This window comes from Harmonia axyridis, chromosome 5 (assembly GCF_914767665.1).
Source record: "Harmonia axyridis chromosome 5, icHarAxyr1.1, whole genome shotgun sequence".
Classification (NCBI taxonomy): Eukaryota; Metazoa; Arthropoda; class Insecta; order Coleoptera; family Coccinellidae; genus Harmonia; species Harmonia axyridis.
This window is the reverse complement of record NC_059505.1, coordinates 36,119,950-36,141,071: the sequence shown is the minus strand read 5'-3', so window position 1 is coordinate 36,141,071 and position 21,122 is coordinate 36,119,950. Positions and strand designations below refer to the sequence as shown.

Sequence of the window (21,122 nt, the reverse complement as noted above, 5' to 3'; positions counted from 1 at the left end):
ATATGGAGCTTGAAAGTGGCTACGGTTTCATGAACATATTCCGACTGTCTTTTAGAGAAAGCTTTCTTTTATTCGTAAGTGTTAAATTTCCTAGGGTTGGCTACTCTGAGAACTAGTGATTTATTGTCTGTATTTGATAATATTTCATAGAAATTGAAATTTTGTGTATTAAGTGAAAGTAAATGAAGGTCCTTAATTTCAAATATGATAATTTTAACAAAAAAGTTTGTGTGGTAGAGAAAAACGTGCGATGAGGTTGTGTTTTGTAGTCATCCCTTTCTTGCCATGAAGGGCCAAAATCGGGACTTTATGAGGAAGGACACTTCAAACCTTTTTCTAACCTCAAAATTGGTTCATAACAAACGTTTCATTCATAAAGCAAACTTCTCACAGAAAAGGGGACTTTACTTTCGTTTATGAAACTGGCTCTTTCTCTATATATTGGCCGAATAGCGAATGAGAAGACTTTTCCACGCGACAAAATTCATCAAGAATCGTATAAGATGACTGGCGAATTAAGAGTTGCCGATTCGTGATCAATTTTTCTGGGCGATTACCGATAAATTGCTGGCGCTCCAGCTTCGTTTCCTCGATTGGCCTAAAAATAAAAACGTACTGTACGGAACCTTCATCAATCGACGCGTCGTTTTGAAAACGGCCGTTTCCGCCGATAAATCGGCGGGATTGGCAAGACCGTCCGTGATTTCCGATGTTCTCTTGTTTCGCACTTGCTGCTAGGGTGGGGCGAATGACAAATGGTTGCCATCTCTGTATCCAGCGCGCAACGGACACAATTAAATCAGCTCCCTCGTTTCTGCCTTCAGCGGCCAATGTTGGGCTCTTCGGCGGAGACTTCGGGGAATTAAACGCAAATATAACAACTGCTGGTGATCGGGCGAAAACGGAGGCCAAAAAAATTTTTCTTCGAATATGTTAGTCTGCAAATTGAGTCGCTCAAATCCAGTTCCATAATCCATGCGAAAAGGCTCCTTTTGGAAAAGACCTCTTTATTATAAAGTCGCCTTCAAAAAAAGCTTGCCTCCGGTTCCATAAACATGGTCTTTTGGAGGAAACTTCCTTTTTTCGTAACTGTCAAGTTTCCTAGGGTTGGCTATTCTGAGAACTAGTAATTTATTGCTTCCAATTGGTAATATTATACATTGAAATTATGTCGAAAAAAGAAGAAGAATCGGTATGGTTTTCTGTGTATAGAGTGAAAGTAAACGAAGGTACCTAATTACCAATTTTCAAATACGTATAATAATTTCAATGAGAGCATGCGTGAACAAAAGAATCCTTTTTCTTGCCATAAAGTGCCACTATCCGAACTTTATGATGAAATACGCTTCAAGGCTTTTTTTAACCATAAAATTGGTTTATGGAACATGTTTCATTTGTAAAGGAGACTTTACTTACCGATTGGGGAACTGATGCTTATAGGTATTTCTAACCTTTAGGTTGCTCCAAACATTCTAAGAATCGAATTTAAGGGTTTACACTTCCTTTCTCACAAGGTGCTTCAGTGCAGATTCATTTTGTTTCTTGCAGAAATCGCCTGTTTTTCAATTTTTGGAAGAAACCTTCGTATACCAGTTTAGCATAAACTCATTGATTGATTCACGAAAAATGTATCTTTTTTTATATCACTTTGGGAATTGAAAGGTTTTCCAAGCGTATCTCAATTATTTCAATTTTTTCATTATCATGGAATTACAAATTTTTCTTAATCACCAATTGTCATTTATTCCTTTTTTATTTGTTAATTTTTCCATTTATTGATATTGATACTTACGGTTTGGCTTGATATTCAAGCCATTTGGCTCAAGTTCAAGTATCTTGAGTTTGAGTTGAAATCAACGTAAGTTCAAGTCAAGTATTAGTTTTTCAATTTCAAATCAAGTACTTGATAAATAAATGTTTGACTTGACATTGAAAAACTACTACTTGACTTGAACTTGAGTTGATTTCAAGTCAAGCTCAAGCTCTTTGAGCTTGAGCCAAGTAGCTAGAATATCAAGCCAAGCAGTGGATCAAATTGAAGAACTCGTGAACATATAGATTATATTTTTCAAACCCTCTAAATAAATTGTTTGTATTTTTTCATCAGAATGTAAAAATTCCAAAAAATTTGAAATTCATCATTGAAATAATTGAGATACGATTGAAATACCTTTCAATTTTTAAAATGATTCAAAAAATTTTTTTTTGTGAAAACAATCAATAAGTTTATTTTAACCTTGCAACAAAGCATTTTTCCACATTTTAAAAGAATCGATCAAGCAATTTCCGTACAGAATCAAAATGAATTCGCACTGAAGAACCTATCAAGAAAGATACTGTACGTACACCCTTAACATTCGTAGTTGCCACATTTTGAGAACAGCTGAGCTATATCAGGCGTAATATTGTATCGCTGTTTCTGATTGAAAAAACGCATCTACAAGATCTATGACGTACTAGTTCCAATGAAATGAACTTCTCCATCAAAAAATTAAATGACAATGATTAAAAAAAACCTTAAAACCCCTCATGAGTGTATTGTGAGAAAATTTTTTTTCTAGGCCAGTACTGTGCTCCCGAATAGGTGGTTGATAAACTGCCTTTCCTGCTGCATTTTTGGCAGTCAGATTGTTTTAAAACAATTCCTCATTTCGAGAATACATCAGAGTATTTATTATTGATTCTTTACAGAACAATTGTTTTCAACATAGTACATTTAATGTTGAACTAGAAAAACTATTTGTTTCAGTATGATATTAAAATATTTAAAACAGTTTAAACGAATAGTAGAAAACTAATTCAATTTTATAATGTTCTTGGTTCATTTGAATTCATGAAACGGAAAAATGTACTTTATATAAGAATTTATAAACGACAAATATAAAAGTACAAAAATTGAGTCTGTTGTTTCATTTCATCAGAACCAAATAATTGTTGTTAGTACACTAAAAAACACTGATATTTCAATATTGAAATTTTTTATGCTTGCCTTAATGAAAAGTTATACCAAGATTTTTGACAATGAAATTGAAAAAAAATCTCTTTTAAAAAAAAGATTTGCTTCTTCAAATACCAATAAAAAAAATAATCAAAAATTACATGGGAGATATTAATTGATTGATTTCAACTGATGAACTAATCTTTCCTATTTAATTTCGACATATATATATTCATTTTTGTCTAGAATTTGAGTGTGTTTTGGATAGTAAATAAAATCTTCTTTTAGGTAGTATCTACCTATATCATGGATGAGTTTTTTTTAAATGCATATTTTAAGCTCCTTGTTTATTTCTCCATTCAATATCTTATATGTTTCATTAAGAATTGTTATGTTAATTCCAGAAATTCCTAATATTATTTTTATTCCAACTAAATATTCAAAATTTCAAAAATAAGTATCTGTGAGGATTTTAGCTTTTTGTCACTTTTTTCTATTCCATGAATACTTTTCGAACACACTATTTTTTTTAAAGGAATAATGCATTTTATTCATTAGCTATTTTTTGTCTACAAAATTTATGGATAGGACATTAAATTATTTTTCACAAAATATGTGATACAAGTAAGTAATTTATTATTGTGAGAAAATTGATATTTTTTTAATATTTAACATTTGAAGTTTCAGATTCCAACAGTAAAATTTTCAGGATGTGTTAATATTTTTTCACGAACTACTAAAAAGTTTCACTTCTATTGATGAACAAAATAGAACACAAGAGAATGATCGTCAGTATTATAAAGATGAGGATTTCATCTCAACAAATAGGGTGAGTAAGTAATAATATAAGGAAAGGACCTAATGAAGGAAGGAGTATTACAAGTGAATAACTTAAAATTCTAGTGATTCGCAACTAAAGATTGATAACCTTTGAAGACAGATGGACGAAATATGTAAGATTTAATGAAACTTTTTGAGTACTGTAGCAAAGTCATTTTTATGATTACTCCTTAATGAAGGTTAGCACCATTTATAGTAGAAGAAACTAGGTTATTCTCAATTCGAAAAATAATATTCCCTAAAAATATGGCAATCCAAAAAGTAAAATTCATAGAGGCCGCCAAAATACAATTTTACGCGACATGGCGTCAGTGACGCCACTTGGAAGTATTACCAATAGAGTGATATATACGAAAACGTTTTAATTGCTGATTCAGCCGTTTTTTTTTTGTGAAGTTCATTTTGATATTAGAAATGAAGTTATCATTTAATTGTATAACATAAAACCAAATACAAAGAAAAGAAAATGACGCCCATATTTGATTTAACTTGTCGTTATCGAAATTTCCATAATTTACGTTCAGAAATGTGTAGAATGAAGAAATCGAATAAAAAACTGTCCATTCAAGGAACTATAGGAGCTTTTTTCGATCTTGCTAGCTCAAATTAAGAAATACAAAAATTTTTGTAGAAAAAACATGAAAACTAAATTAAATGAATTTATTTGTTGAAAAATTTGCAACACACTCACATGAAATTAAAAACATTGATTGCTATGATGATACTACAGTATATTTTATAGCAAATATCCAACAGTTATTGTTTATGGATACTACAGTTTTGATGAGATCTTTATAATGACGTTATTTAGTCATAAACATTTATGTTAAGATTATGAGCATAAGTTGGGTTCGAGTCCACGGTGATCCTATGTTTTTTTTAATTTCAAGATGAATTCGGATTTAAAATGCCGCAGTAAAGTTAGGTAGTGATCAAAATCTCTTAAGGGGTTCCGTAAATATAACCTTTCGAAATTTTATTCTCCTTATAATTTCAAAACTGCTAATTTCATGGAGATAAAATTGTGCATTCAGATTCAGACTCACATTTCGAAGTCTCATGAAAAAATTTCATGTTGATCCTTCCACTAAAATCAGAGAAAAACCAAGAAGAATATAAAAAAAATTAGCCATTATTTTCATGACCACAAAATCAACAGAGTTGAGATTTAGGGTGTGGATATGAAATAAGAATTTCAATTTTTTTGTTGAATGAACCTATATATCACTGTTCTAAGTCTTATTTATGAGGGTGTGAATAAATAGAACAATATTTCCACTGTAAAATACTTCGAAATTGTTTCCAATTCTCGACATGCCGCTGTGAAAACAGTCGAATTCATAAAATTCGAATCGTACGGGCGTGAACGCTGTAGGTGCATTTGAAAATCGCGTAGGTGGCCGCAAGATGCAGACACCGCCCGGGCGAGAACAGCCAGTGGGCGTGATGGCCCGAATTGTGGGCGATACCCTGTTCCTTCAATAATTTTCCGCCCAAATCGAGGTGTCTTCCTAATTTCATTACGAAGTCTGCGATAAATTACCGCGAGATGTCGCTCAGAATGTACAATACGCTGTAATGAATAATTCGCCTACGTGAAAAAAAAATTTGAGAGAAGGAGAGCGATATTATAATGGGGTAATGCATTGAATGAGTGCTTGAATTCAACAATGCTTTTTGCCCCATGATTTATACTGAAATAATAAGGGCGGTAAAGGTACTTCAAACCACCCACGTTTGGCCTTTTTATTAACATCTCTTTTGGTCGTGAAACTGGCGATGGAGAAATGTCTTGAAATATTCACATCTGATGATTTGGTTGAAGCAAAAAAAAATAAAAGGCCTAATAAACTTTTTGACAAATTTTTCGGATACCCTTGCTATGTGTTGACTTAAAAGGCATATTAGACATGAACTAAGTTTTATTAAATCTTCCCAAAATACATGGCATTCTGAAATTATTCAGTTTCAACAATGGAGTGTCATATGAGAAAGCGATTGATTCAAATAATTCAAATATAATTACGTTTTAATACTTAACATAATAGGAATCTCAATCCTACACATTTATCTAAGAATGGAGCAATGACATATTTTGATATTTTTTCATATGTGTGATCAGAAACCAAATCAGCACATAATCATTTTGTTCAGTTGTGAAATCTCATCTCATTATGAGAATTTAATGAAGATATTCGATCAAAAAGTGAGTGCAGAAGAATTTTGTTTGAATTTTTCGTAAAATTTTATACATTGCATCTATTATAATCTTTTGATAGGATCTTCAGAAGATTATTCCACCCATACAATGAAATGATATTACTGAACATCATCAATACAATTTCCCAAGTTGCAAACCAATGTTATTCATCGGGATTTTTTTAATTCCCATCCATTTCTAGGAAAATACATCAAAAAATAAATTGCCTTATTGCCTCTGGTGCCTTATAGGCTCATGTTCCAATAGCTGTACACGTGTTCATATTCTGATTATCTAATGATGTTGATACTTCAAAAGAACTGAGCTGGAATTAAGTTGAATTGAAAATTGGTTCCCTTGTGTAGAGAGTAGTTTTAAATTAACTTTGGAGGATTTGTATGACCAAATAAGATTATTTGCTGTCTTTTACATCAGGATATGGATCAAAGGAAATGAATATGCAGTGCGTAGGTAGCAATAGATGTTTCCAGTGCTATTCTCAATATTTCTTGCCAAATGGTTTGGCATATTGGGTCTTGGAACATATTAATGAATAAGTTGCATCAATACAATACCAGAAATAGGGATAAATTTCGTCTCAAGAAAGTACATTCTGAACTGAGCAGAAGATCTTCTGTCTATTCAAGTATGAAGGAATACAACAACTCACCAAATCTTTGAGACAGTCTGATGGTTATTTGAAAGTTGTTAAGTGTATTAAATCTTATATTCTACGGAAACAACTTAGTTGATTTGTAGATTTAATGTAATAATAAATAATAATAATAATATATTTCTTCCTTCAATATTTTGAGCTTTGTATAGATAAATAAGTATTTCCTTCAAAGTTTATCTAGGTTCAGTGACTGTGCTGTTTCTGCAGAATCTTAATCAGCAAATGATCCTCCACATGGATGTTGAGAAGACGAATGGATACATTTATATCTGAAGTATTGTATAAAAACTACATATTTGTCTTACTTCACCTGAGTTTTATTTGTGTAGAAATTTAGATCAGATCACTGTATAGTACCTAAATAGATTCTGATTGATTCAGTTCACCCAAATTTTGTATTGTATATTTCTATACATTCTGAAAAATCCAATTCACTCAAATTTGGAAATTGACATGAACATTCATTTTGCATCTGATTTTCAAATTTTATTACGATCAGAAAGGTATTTTTTAAAAAATCATTGAAAAAACAAGAGTTCGAATCATAAGAAACATCTATTTCCAACGAAATTATCCTAACCCTGAGCCTACCCTCCTACCTAAGAATTCTGGGACAGAAAGTCTGAAGCTCATATTTCAAAGTTTATTGGAAATTAGTTATTGAAAAAAAAATTATTTCAGATAGACCGACATCTATAGATTAATTTATGAATTACTGATAGATTTTTCAGCCATAAGTTACAGCTATCTATATTCGCGGATCGCCATCTATAAAATTCACGTTCAACTAATGTTTAGTTCAGTCATTCAATTGTAGATGGCGCTTTTAAGATTATTAGAGAAAACTATATATTTTATTGGCGCGTCATCTATGAACAAATTACTGAATTCTTTTCAGTTCAGGAGTACATTCATAGATGACAGCATCAAAAAGAAATATTTACCACTACAATTTTTTCTATAATTCCCAGGAGTGATAGGAAAAAATCGCCTTCAACTTCACTAACAATGCAGTTTTCAAGAATTGAATTAATGAATATATTATCCAAGACTTCAAAAGACGATCATATTATGAAATGCAGTAAAATTTCACTGTTCAGTTGCTATATCCACAAGGTCGATGATTTGATCTTACAATAAAAATTTATTTTTTAATCTATTCCTATTGAGACAAGCGCAAAGTTCATTTTATTCAAAATTGGGAGCGAATAACCTGCATAGTACATAACCTAGATAAGTTGGGATGATATTTGTTTACATATTACGTAAGAAAACGAATGTTATGAAAAATAGGAGTTTTCGATTTCGAATGAAATATCTCTCTTAATCTGCGGCTCAAACTCTTCGAAAATTATATTTATTTTGCTAATGTTGTGCGCTGTCGCTGATGCCATCAGCGATTGTATTTCGGTGATGATATAGATACGCATACGAAGTGTAGTTCTGTTCGGACGAATTTTATCGCTACATTTCATATCCAACTGTTCGTTACAACATGAAGCTATCCTAAGACCGAGTTTTCGATATTCCTTCACACGTGACCATTAGCAGTGTTTTTTTTGTCGATTTGTGGTAAGTAAGTTTGAATTTTCGTTCAACTCATAGATGTAGCAGTGTATCTCACCTGTTGTCACAGATAAGACGCGTTTTTCTTTGATTATCAATTGATGATGACTGAAAATATTAAAAAAAAAAAAAGAAAATTTCGTAATGGAAGCCACATTTAAACTGAAAAATACAATCAAACACACGAATCAAGTAAAGTGAAAATTCGAACGTAGAAACTTATCAGAAATTTTGAAATTTAACCATTTCGTGCTTTATCAATTGCATTTCAGATATATTTTCTCATGAGAAAGCGATATCCCATATTCAGTGTTACAGAAGTACCTATTTGAAAAAATCCTTCCCAGACAAAAAATACGAAATCTAATCTCTTATTTCATCATTATTCCTGTTAATGAATAAGATTGCTTTCATATTAGAGTTATAAGTTATAACAGCCCAACTTGTTTGGGTTATTAGGAGCTGAAAATGAAAGGATATTTTTCTTCTAAAGGTCACCATACGCTATACATTCGGTTGGACAAAAATTTTAAATGGTTTATTATTTCCAAAAATAATTCTTTGTGATCATTCAGATGAATATTGTATTCATTGTTCTGAACCTTAATTCGATACCCGATCCATAGATTTTGAAGGTTGAAAATCAAGCAATCAATTTATTAATTTTCTCCTTTGAACGAAAATTAAGTTTTTGTTGAGAAATATCGTTAAAACATCATGTTTTACGGCCTTTTGTTTGATAGCATTCTTAATTACCTGAAAAACAAAAATAAATATGGGTATTTGGAATTTTAAGCGTTTATATTTTCTATTGGCACAATATGGCAACATCGATTGCAGACTTCAAGGACACCAAATGTTATGTACTCTGATAAGATGAACAAAGATAGCTATAATTTGATTAGGTGAAAGTAGAAACCAACGATCAAGCAGACAAGAGCTATTTGCTATTTCTCATTGGTTTGGTTGTACTAGCTATCATACAAGTCCCTCTTTTCAGTTTGTGAATCTATAGCAATTTAACCATTATTGCAAACTGAATTTGGATAGTTTCTGTAGGTTATTTGAAAAAAATCATGAGTAAAACCGCTGAGGATTAAGTTCAAATTTCCATTCACAGTAATATCCAAATTGGTTCAACTTATTTCTGAACTGTAGGAACCCTTTGAACAATGGAATTCGCACTAGGAGGTGTTGCAGCCATGGGAGCTGGCTTCTTCACCAACCCTCTTGAAGTGATGAAGACAAGGATGCAGCTACAGGGTGAACTAGAAGCCAGAGGCCAGCATGCTGTACATTATAAAAACGTTTTTCATGCTGGCTATGTTATAGCAAAACATGATGGTTTGTTGGCTTTACAGAAAGGACTTGTACCAGGAGAAATATTCCAATTGGTGCTCAATGGTTCAAGATTAGGTAAATTGTCTTATGGACCAACTCTTTGATTTATCTCTAAGACTAACTCTTAATTCTGCAGGGTCCTACCAGATGCTGAAAGATTATGGTTACATGAGCGACAAAGATGGAAATTTGGTGTTCTACAAGAGCACTCTTCTTGGTGGTCTCTGTGGATCGTTTGGGGCTTACATAGCAAGCCCTTTCTACCTAGTTAAAACACATCTGCAGGCTGAAGCGTCTAAAGACATAGCCTTTGGCCATCAGCATAAACATTCAGGGACAATAGCAGCATTCAAAAAAATTTATAGCAAAGAAGGGGTGGGTTAGATTGAAGGTAGTAAAGTGGTTTTAGTTGATAATGATTGATTGATTTTGCAGGTCAAAGGGCTGTTCAGAGGAAGTGTTTCAGCAGTTCCTAGAGCTTTTGTAGGATCTACATCTCAGTTAACTTCGTTCGTTTATGTCAAGCAGTTTATGAAAAACAATGATATCCTCCAAAATTACCCAATTGGTGGTTCCTTTGCTGCCAGTATGGTTTCAGGAGTTGTTATGTGTGCATTTATGACTCCATTCGATTTGGTGTCGACCAGGTTGTATAACCAAGGTAGGTACTTATTTGGTTTTCAATAGATGATTTTTTTTTTGGTAAATTCTACTAGACAGCCAGCCAAGAATAAATTTGAGTTATAATACTGAGTTCACTAACTTTCTTCGTTTTATACCCTCACTTTGTATTGCCTTTACTTACTCATTTTGTTCAATGTATTGAATTTTATTTATTAATTTTTTTTTAGGAGTGGATGCTTCTGGTAGAGGTTTATTGTACAGTGGTTATATCGATTGTGTGGCCAAAATTTGGAGATCAGAAGGATTTCTAGGATTCTATAAAGGAATCGGACCCAGTTACCTTCGTTTAGGACCTCATACAGTATTGTGCTTAGTTTTTTGGGATAAGCTGAGAATAATGTACACTGACTATATGAAATGACCAATGAATTGATGTTGGGGATTATGTAGGGCTTTTCGAAATCAAGAATTAAATATCTAGAACGTCTATGCTCGTTTGACTCAATCCAATCAAAATTATGGAAATATTTCAGATTCTATGATGTTAAAAATATTCTGGAAGAAGATATAACTTTTGGGTGAAAATGACGAAGAACACTGAGTGTTACATTTTCAAAACATCACCATTAACCAAGATCTCTAGGAATACTAAATTTTAAAGAAGTTTAAGACCTGAATGGTTACCTTTTTAGTGACCATTTAATAGTATTTGGGAGATGTTGACCAAACTTCAGTTGATTTCTACATTGTTTTCTGTGGCGCTCACATCAAATTTTCTGTCGTTTCCATAGGTCATTTCTTTATATAGCGCCACCTTTGGAATGAAAGAGAATTTTGGTCAATCTCTAGTACACGTGTCGTATGAAATTTTTTAAACAAAATCTAATTGATGAATACTCTGATATTTCTGGAGCTCCTACTATTATCGTAAGCATTGAAATGAGAAGGGTAGAATATGAATATAATCAGTATTGAAATCAATTTGTATCATTATATTTACAATTTGTCTGTTTCTGTTATATATTTTTTGTACTACCTTTTATTTGTGGAATTATTGGATGAAAAATTGACCACCTTTAATGTGTCTTAATGTTTTCACCAGTTTTTTCAAGTTTATATTCATGTAAGTATTTAGTTTCACGAAATCACGCATGTAGTTTTTTATTCAATTACTAATTAACAGACTTTTGTCAAAATAATAGCCCACTGTTCCTTAAAAATAAGAATGCAAAAAAAACAATTTCATTCAGTTTATAATTCATTGTAGACTTGTTATATAGCTATTATATTGTTCGAACAGTTATTTTTGTAATATGAATCGATGAATGGTGAAATATATTTTTTTTTATAAAAGACTTTTTATTTAATTAAATTCGATATGAGTGTTTCCTGAGGCTCACACAGGAAATCGTTGAAAAATGAAATAAAAAATAACCATTTATATTTTCTATCATCTTAAAGCTTGAAAATCAATCAATTCTAACAGGTGAGGGTTTCAATCCTTTTTTCTAAACCTTTATCAAGGAATGGAGCACTGTCATCCATCAATTTATTATTATGATTATCGTAATGAATCCATTTTTCGTCTCCATTCACAATGCGATGCAGAAACCCCTTCTGTCATCACCCTGCAAGCAGCTGTTCACAAGCAAACAAAAGTCAATCAAAATCTCTCGGCTTCAACTCGTACGGCACCTAATTTTCTTGTTTCTGAATCATTCCCAACTCTTTCAGGCGTTTTAAAATGGCTTGTTGCCACTCCCAATGATCCTGCCAATTCTTGTTGCGTTTGACACGAGTCTTGATCAAGTAATGTCTCCAATTTAGCATCTTCAAAAACCTTATCTCTTCCACCACTCGTCTTCGACGTCAAAATCACTGTTCTTGAAGCGTTGAAACCACCCTCGTCGCGTTCTTTCACTAATAGCGGCCTCACCATAAGTAATTGAGAGCATTCGATGAGACTCAGCCGTAGATCACTTCATATTAAAGCAGAAAATTAAAATCACCCTCAAATGACGAGAATTTGGCTCGTAAACTGACAAGTTTAATCGAGAATAACAGGTGAGAATTTCAACCTCTTTTTCTACACCTTTATTAAGGAATGGAGCAATGCAATCTTTTAATATTACATCAACATGTGTAATCACTCTAAACTGGAAGAAACCAAATCAGTAATCATTTTGTTCAGTTGTGAACTCTCATTATGAGAATTTGAAGGAGACATTTGATCAAAAAGTAAGTGCAGAAGAATTTTCTTCGAATTTTTTGTAAAATTTTATATATACATTGTGTATAATCTTTTGATAGGGTTTTCAGATGATTTAAGAATTGCAGTTTATAGATATTTCACCCATACAATGAAATGATATCACTGAACATCATCAATAAAATTTCCTAAGTTACAAACCAATGTTCAAAGCACTTTTTCCAAGCAAAAGAGCTGGTTTATTTGAGACGTATATTATCGAGTATTGATTGATCGATATGCAAGGTTAAATTCTTGACGGCATTCGTACCATGTCTGATACGCCTTACAAATAATGTGAAACTTGCTTGTCCCATAATAAAGCCACATACAGTTCATTCAATCGAATCAATGTCGAGCGTTCATATGGAACTGTACTCGAAATAATTTTCGATTGATAAATCCTTGATATTATAAATAACGTGGTGTACTTCGAGATATTTCGTAATCTAAACAAGCTGGCGTAGGTCAGTTAATTTTTTTACCGCGTGGTCTGAACAGCTACTGTGTTAAAAAGACATGTTTTCGAAAACACAGAATTTGGGGCTCATTTCTCAGCACTGTAGAAACTGTAAGCAATTTTTATATTGAAAAATTAGTGTAAAATAAATCGAATTATCTCTGTTATTATCATACTGAAGAAAATATTTATTTATCAAAATCTGGAATTTATTTTGGTGTTTCATAATGTTTTTGTAGAATTTTCTATAACTGTTTAAGGATTTTTCAACTGAAAAACGTTTCTTTGAGTTGGAAATGCAATGTTATTCAAGTCTTAGTATTTTACATCAATATGTTCATATTTGTTTGTAGATACGACAAGAAGCAAAATCAATGTCCAAAAGCCAATAGTAGAAATTGATGGGGATGAGATGACCAGAATCATTTTCAACAGAATAAAAGAAAAACTTATATTTCCGTTTGTTGAATTGAAGAGAGATTATTTCGATTGTAGCTTGACAAACCGGTAAGAGCTAAAAATACTCATAATAATCAATAATCAACAAGTCTCTTATTGCCATAACCCATTGATTAATTTTACAAACATCATGCTTAATTGTTTCAGCTCTGTGAAATGTACTGAAAGTAGATTTTTTTTTGTAATTCAATGGACTGCTAATTCAAACCAAAAATCTACAAATCGTTCAACTCATTTCAAAACGTGAATTCTTGACTTATTCGATTGAGAACATAAAAAATGATAGTTGTAGTTATCAAACTGATATTTTATCTGCTAAAGAGAAAGCTTTATCGTGTAGATAGGTACTACATACTATATATTTGCGATAAATATTTGATGATCAAAGATCGAAATATGCAATATATTAGTCCTATTGGCCAATAACGAAATTCAAGGCTATAAACAAGTCAGATATTTGTATGAATATCCTTTGATTTATAATGAAAAGTCGTTAAAACTGAGACCAATCCATTACATAAATGGCAGAATAGCGGAAATCGTAAATATTTATATTATTCGCGAGATCAATTCATTCATAATAAAGCATTTATAAATACATAAAGGGTAACAAAGAAAGTCATTCATAACACAATTCCCATAAGAGTTTGCTTTAAGTTTTTGATTCTCTTATTTGATTTTCAGCAATAATACTCAGAATCAAGTATCCAAGGATGCTGCAGCAGCTATTTTGAAACATAACGTAGGGATAAAATGTTCAACAATAACACCAGATCACGAACATATTAAAGGTTAGTTTTACGTAAAAGCCACGAATTTTCCAAAGGAAAAATTCTTAAGACCAAAGATTGCTGATGACAACATTGTCCATCTGCTTACATCAAACTTAAGTTGAGGCAGATAGACAAATGCGTGAAAGCTTTCTCTAGAATTTTGACGTCTTGCAATAACTTATTGCAGAATATAACTTGACAAGTCTGTGGCCAAGTCCCAATGGAATGTTACGCAATGCCCTCAATGGTACCCAATTCCGAGAATCAGTAATTTGCAAAAATGTGCAAAAATATGTACCAGGTTGGAAAGAGCCTATTGTCATGGCAAGGCATACATTTGGTGACCAATATGGGGGAACTAACATATCTGTACCTCCTGGAAATAAGGTATCTTTGATTCTATTTTTATATAGTTTCTTCAGAAACATCTACAGCTGCCTTTACTGATGTTATCTGGATATTCTGTTTCAGTTGGCCATCAGTTTGAAATCCGGAGATTCCGAGAAGAATATTGATGTTTTTTCATTCAAAGGAAATGGTGTAGCTATGATGACATTCAATACAGAAGACAGCATAAGAGCATTTGCTACTTCTTGCTTCAGAATGGCATTGGATCGAAAATATCCGTTATTTTTCGCATCAAAAAATACACTTTTGAAGGAATATGATAAACTGTTTAATGATGTATTCCAGGATGTTTATGATAAGTGAGTTTACTCAAAAAATATATTTGTTCCATACTGAGTGTATGTTTTTCATACCGAATCACGATTTTAGGCAGTATAAAACGAAATTTGAAGAGACTGGTTTATCTTTTGAAGTGCGACTAATAGATGATATGGCAGCTCAAACAATGAAATCTAGAGGTGGATTCATTTGGGCTCTGAAAAGTTATGATGGCGACGTTCTTTCTGATGTTGTTGGTCAAGGTTTTGGCTCTATGGGTCTAATGATCCACAGTATCATTTCTCATGATGGTAAAACAGTATTAACTGAACCAGCACATGGTACTGTCACAAGACATTACAGGTCAGTGTCAGCTATGATCATAAAAACATTATAAATATATTCTAAAAATAATTGAATTAACTTTGACTTTTCTGAATGCTACAGAGAACATCAAAAGGGGAAACAGGTATCCACTAACCCAATTTCTTCTATATTCGCCTGGACTAGAGGTTTGAGGCATAGGGCTCAACTAGATGATCACGAAGAATTATTGAACTTCACAAAAAGTTTAGAATTTTCTACTATATCAACTGTGGAAGATGGATGGTTCACCAAAGACTTGGCACCTTGTATCAAGGGAGAAGACTTTACTGATTCTGATTACTTGTCTACTCAGGCATTCATTGATGCTGTATCAGCACATTTGATAAAGAATAGATAAGAGACATCAACAATTTATTTGTACAATAAATATGAATTGAAAATAATAACAATTATTCATTTAACTACAATAAAATTTCAATATTTATTAACATAAAAATTTGTTAGAGGGGGTTTCAGTCATTCATTGTACTTTTCTCCAATTTTATCCATATCTTGATCTCTGTGTTTAACATATGATAAGAATACATCATACAAAACTGTTACCAAATTTATATACATTATTTGGTATTTCACAGGTACAAAATAAAAATTTATGAATTGTGTAGGAGGCCAAATAACCCAATCCATCTAGAAGAAATGACAATTCACTAGAATTCTACAATTTGTAAGGGTAAAAGTAAAAGCTTACCTTATAAACCACTAGGAATTTCGATTTAATTTCACTATTTATGCTATCCAGTGATTTTCCTTCTAACACTCCAAGGCCAGAGAAAAATAATAAAATGCATAGGGGACCTATTAATAATTGATCTGTCAAAATTTTCTTGGCAATGTTGGCCATACTTCTCCCTGGAAGGTACTTATTGAGATTTATATAAATATAATGATGTACAGGCCCTACAGCCAGTCCAAATAGTAACATTCGCCCTGAAAAATATTTGAGTAATATAGTATACTGTAATTTTAAAATTAACGAAAAACCTACCTAATCTTTTATAGTCATATCGTTTTGCTAATTTTTTATTCTGATACTCGATTTCTTGCTGAATTAGATCGCCAAAAAACATTGGAATCCCTGAGCTAACTGTATTTGTGAACAAAAGATATTTTCCAAACGCATTTTGCCTGTAGTTTCGTATTATATTTGACCTTCCAAATAATATTAAAGACCTCCTTAATAACTTCGACATTATCACACCTTAGGAATATTGAATTAGCATCAAGTTTTGAAAGCTATTCGGATTTCGTCATATTTAGGGACTAATTATAATTTTTATACTATTGGAATGTTGATTATCACTTTCTGTAAATGTTTTTAAGACAAAAATTTATATGTTTGCTTCTTCAAATAGAATATGTGATTCACTAAGATGAGTTGAATGGTTCGAAATTAATTGAGGTTAAATTTTTAGGTTAATCACATAGACCTAATATGGATATTAGGTCTATGGTTAATCAACAATAATTTGAACTACCAAAAAAAATTGTATTTATATTGTTCTGTGGTTATTTTTTGGAATGAAATAATCACATTAATAAATAATAGAAATTATTGAAATTAATCTAGACAAATCAAGCAGAAATCGCTATGTATTAACAATTTCCATAATATTCAGAATTGATGGTTCTGCAACCCACAATACCCGAATTTGTGAGCAGTGTTGCCACTGAAACGATGTAACGTTTGAATTGGGGTGGAAAACCAGGCCAGGGGTGGGAAAAGAAAAAGAACCCCTGACATAAAGTCAAAACAAATACTCCCTTCCTAGATATCAATATTCTTCGAAGATGTATGACATCTTTCAAAGTTAAGTTACCAAAATATATATACTTTTGTTTGTCGTGTTAGTGATTATGACTGTTAGTGCAATCCAATCTTCACACCAAATTTTATAGTGATAACTATTTGATATTAGTTGGAAAAATGAGATGATGCCTAATACTGCCAACTGAAAAAGACTTTAGGATGAGTGAAATCGGTGAGGTGTCTGATATTGCTCCGCAAGAAGCTGAAGAAAATTGCGAAACTGCAGCTGAGGCTGAAGCTCAAGTAGAAGATGCAGAGAAAAATTCAAGTCCTCCGGAAGAAAATGTAAGTTTTCAATTTTGCTGTTTGTATTTTACTGGTTCATTCCAAGTCATTGGAAAGGATTATTTTTCAATTGATAACACACAGTTTTCCAGGAACAAACAGCTGTTTTGTTTCAAGAAAGTCTGAATATTTTTATAGTCTCTCATAAGAAAAAGAACTGCGATTAAATATAATTTCATTCAGAGTTTAATTCTTCAGATTCTTACGCAGGAGATTTTAGGTTAGATATCATATTGTAATTGTATAAGGGGTTGAATCGACCCTCTTGCTACTAAATAAAGGGGTCAAGAATCCCCGATCAGTGGCGTCGGTGAAATTGTTATATCATTCTCTCTCAATTATTCAATCAATTGAAAATATAATTTGGTTGTTTCTTATGCAATTCAATGAAGAAAAAATGCCTCAACATTACCATACAATATTGAGTATTCATGAATGTGAATATTAATTTATTAAAATCCCGAAATCCAATATGCAATATGGAATAGAAATACTAACGTTGATAATTATTCGAATATTATATTATTTCTTGGGTGATTGCTCGTTAACTGTATAATAAGTTTTTATGTAATTTTATAAATCGAAGGGGTCAGTTTCACCTTTCTCCAATTTAAATCATAAGTAAAATTCATTGTCAATATCGGAGAAATTAATAATTTTCTTGGATGACTTTCGATATTATGTGAAAGTGATCGATATTGATCTCTGGCGACCGTAGAAAAATATGATGAAGAAACAGTGAATTTCCTTGTTTATTCAATCAGATCATAATTATGGAATTGTTGTCTTGTCTCGAGCAATTTGTGGAAGAGAATGTTACCGTTTTTCTTCGATAAAATACCTGAAATCTCGGTAAAGATTTCTAAAGAGGCTACATTATTTTACGAGGTTGTAAATGTCTTTTTCATTAAGTCCTAGTCCTAGATAAACTGAACTTTATAGCTCCGTGAAAGCAAATTTGAATGCAAATTAGAGAATCAAATATGTTCTTAATTTTTACGGACGCTGGGAAGTTGATATTGCCATTTCTTTTTGGATATAATTCTCACTAGTCGTTTTTTTCCGATTCGAAGTTTTGTCCATCGCTGGCCACTATTTTCTCCCATCTTTCGTACGAATCCCGCGTTTGAAAAACAGGTCATCTTTTGAAGCATTCTAGGAATCGATCCAATTTTTACTTCTTCATAAGACCGTAAGTGCGGGTCAGCAAGGCTGCGTGTCATTGATCGAAACATGTGATAGTCTTAGGGAGCAACGTCTGTAGAATACAGCGGGTGGGTTGAAATTCCCATTTCAACGTTTCGAAGTATGTCTTGACCACATTCGCAACATGGGGTAGAGCATTGTCATTCTGATAAAACACTTTATCACGTTTTTCATTGTATTGCAACCGTTTGTCTTTCAATGCTCGGCTCAAACGCATTAATTGCATTCGATGACGATCGCCTGTAATTGTTTCAGTCGGGTTCAAAATCTCATAATACACTACGCCGAGCTGGTCCAACAAAATACTGAGCATGACCTTGGAACCGAGAATATTCGATTTGGCCGTCGACGTGGAAGCATGGCCGAGATATCTCCATGATTTTCTGCGCTTAGGATTATCGTAATGAACCCATTTTCGTCTCCAGTCACAATGCGATGCAGAAATCTCTTCCGTCTTCGCCTTGCAAGCAGCTGTCCACAAGCAAACAAACGCCGTTCAACATCTCCCGGCATCAACTCGTACGGCACCCAATCTCCATGTTTCTGAATTATTTCTATGACTTTCAGGCGTTTTGAAATGGCTTGTTGCGTCACTCCCAATGATCCTGCCAATTCTGGTTGCGTTTGACACGAGTCTTGATCAAGTAATGTTTCCAATTCTACATCTTCGAAAACCTCTGTTCTTGGTGAGATTTCAGGCGTTCTGAAATGGATTGTTGCGTCACTCCCAATGATCCAATTCTTATTGCGGGTGTTGATCAAGTAATGCTTCCAATTCTGCATCGAAAATCTTCTCTGCTGCCATTCTGGTCTTTAACATCAAAATCACCGTTCTTGAAGCGTTGAAAACACTCTCGGTATGTTTTTTTACTAAAAGCGGTCTCACCATAGTTATTTGAGAGCATTCGATGAGCCTCAGCCGCAGACTTCATCATATTGAAGCAGAAAATTCAAACCTACCGCAAATGACGAGAATTTGGTCGTAAGCTGACATGTTTAAGCGAGAATAACTTAATGAAGCACACACAAATCGACAAATATTTCGATGGCGTTATGTTTACAAATACCTAAGCTTAAGGTATGACATCTACAATCTGGTTATTTCGATTACCACTTACCGCTACAGCCATTTATTGTAAAACGGCGGAAGCAAAGTTGTACATAAATACGTTTTCGAAAAAATCCCTAAACCATTTTTCCTTGAAATGAACCTTCACTTCCTAAAGCATATGAAAGAGTAAAAATTGAACCTTCAAGCATACATTTATTATTTGTAACTATATGATTTTTTGTTTCCTCAATATAATTGTTCAAAAAAAGTCAAATGACTTGTTGGGAGTGTCACGTAGTTCTATGTTCCAATTTAATGTCACTTTGCAGGTTAAATGAGTTATTGTATTCTATGACGATCATCAGAAACTTTCGGAGGCACATATTCTTAAAACTAAGACACATCAGAAAGATTTCACCTCAAATTTGTGTTGAGAAAACGGAATTTGGTTGTGAAATAAAATAAATAATAATAATGAAAAATAATAATAAAATAAATAATAAGTTTTGTGCAAAATCTCGTGGAAAAAAGTCAGGCGAATGAACGAGCTTTCAGAAGCTCCAGACGTCACGTACGTGATTCCCCCATTTTTTTGGGATCAAATTGAAAACACCTGATTAATAGCGTGTCAAAATTGTATTTCTAACCGGATATTTCCCTTCCAATTCGATACATCGACGTTTCCGACTTCGAGCACCATTTTCAGATCTTCCATTTCCTCATACGCGCCCGGTTTCAATTTTCCCCAATCCCAGACCTGAAAAGCCGAAAGCCAAAGGGAAATAGATAATGAATGATGATCACGAGCAGGCTTTTATCGAACTAGAATAATATTTTCCTATTGAAACCGAAAGAACTACGTCTGACACACTTTTTTGCGGTTATCGATTGGAAAAATCTGGGTATAACTCTTTCGGAATACAGAGTGAATTTTGAGTATGGAACGCCTAATTTATCGCATAATTTGTATAGATTTTGAGATTTTGGTGTGCAAGAATCTTGTGATAGGGCCGATATTATGATTGTTTTACGTTATTGTCAGATCTCACCTTTTCCCGGAATAATGATGAACTTTGTTGTTGCAAATAGTTCACCCTGTATATTTTCTACTGTAGCTTCATGTACATGATCTGCGCAGAAGTTGAAATAATATAGGATGATTCACTTCGATGACCTATTAGTTATTTATGGAAAACTTATCTCAACTTTGTGCTGAAAATTTGAATGTTGGAGTTTAAGATAATGATCTTTCTTCCTAAAATATTTTCAGATCTCTACAACTTCCGGTTATACCGGACACAAAATACTACTTCCTTATTTAAAATAGCACACCTAGTATATTATTGCATCATTTGATAGCTTTTTTGCTGACAATTCCATAAGTTACAGAATACTCTACACAGTTAGAAATTGCGGTTTTTCCTCATTTAAAGTTTTTCCTCGATAACTCCCAAACTATTAGGAATATTAGGAATTGGGTTTGCTGGAGTAACCTCTCTTCTTTTTAGACGTAAAATCGACTAAAATAATAAAAAAATATAGGTTCTAATTTGAAAGTATTGAGTTTTGATGAATTTCAGTTGTCCAAGTTCATG

The 21,122-nt window shown here is 32.8% G+C and overlaps 4 protein-coding genes across 5 annotated transcripts in view; 3 read left to right on the top strand and 1 right to left on the bottom strand.

Moving 5' to 3' along the window:
- The first annotated feature begins 8,061 nt into the window (after nt 1–8,061).
- On the top strand, nt 8,062–11,540 carry LOC123681072 (solute carrier family 25 member 35-like). 2 transcript variants are annotated; one of them, XM_045619271.1, is made up of 5 exons: nt 8,062–8,230; nt 9,379–9,636; nt 9,698–9,936; nt 9,997–10,222; nt 10,413–11,540. In XM_045619271.1, exons 2-5 carry the CDS (start codon nt 9,393–9,395, stop codon nt 10,604–10,606), a joined length of 903 nt encoding a protein of 300 aa, XP_045475227.1. In that variant the 5' UTR covers nt 8,062–8,230; nt 9,379–9,392; the 3' UTR covers nt 10,607–11,540. The 2 variants fall into 2 exon arrangements, with proteins under 2 accessions (XP_045475227.1, XP_045475228.1); XM_045619272.1 differs by having other exon boundaries at nt 8,073–8,226.
- Nucleotides 11,541–12,701: 1,161 nt separating this feature from the next.
- Nucleotides 12,702–15,780, top strand: LOC123681071 (cytosolic isocitrate dehydrogenase [NADP]-like). The gene is made up of 7 exons (XM_045619270.1): nt 12,702–13,004; nt 13,247–13,400; nt 14,037–14,143; nt 14,313–14,512; nt 14,597–14,832; nt 14,903–15,154; nt 15,239–15,780. Exons 1-7 carry the CDS (start codon nt 12,953–12,955, stop codon nt 15,513–15,515), a joined length of 1,278 nt encoding a protein of 425 aa, XP_045475226.1. The 5' UTR covers nt 12,702–12,952; the 3' UTR covers nt 15,516–15,780.
- On the bottom strand, nt 15,513–16,583 carry LOC123681074 (mpv17-like protein 2). Its single transcript, XM_045619273.1, has 3 exons — nt 16,164–16,583; nt 15,867–16,105; nt 15,513–15,805 (listed from the first exon to the last, which is right to left on the bottom strand). Exons 1-3 carry the CDS (start codon nt 16,366–16,368, stop codon nt 15,635–15,637), a joined length of 615 nt encoding a protein of 204 aa, XP_045475229.1. The 5' UTR covers nt 16,369–16,583; the 3' UTR covers nt 15,513–15,634.
- Nucleotides 16,584–16,967: 384 nt separating this feature from the next.
- The window catches only part of LOC123681070 (protein FAM107B), a 91,829-nt gene continuing 87,674 nt past the window's right edge, over nt 16,968–21,122 (top strand). Inside the window, exon 1 of the mRNA XM_045619263.1 lies at nt 16,968–17,270. Coding sequence (XP_045475219.1) covers nt 17,145–17,270 — 126 coding nt within the window. The 5' untranslated portion in view covers nt 16,968–17,144. The remainder of the gene's footprint in view (nt 17,271–21,122) is intronic.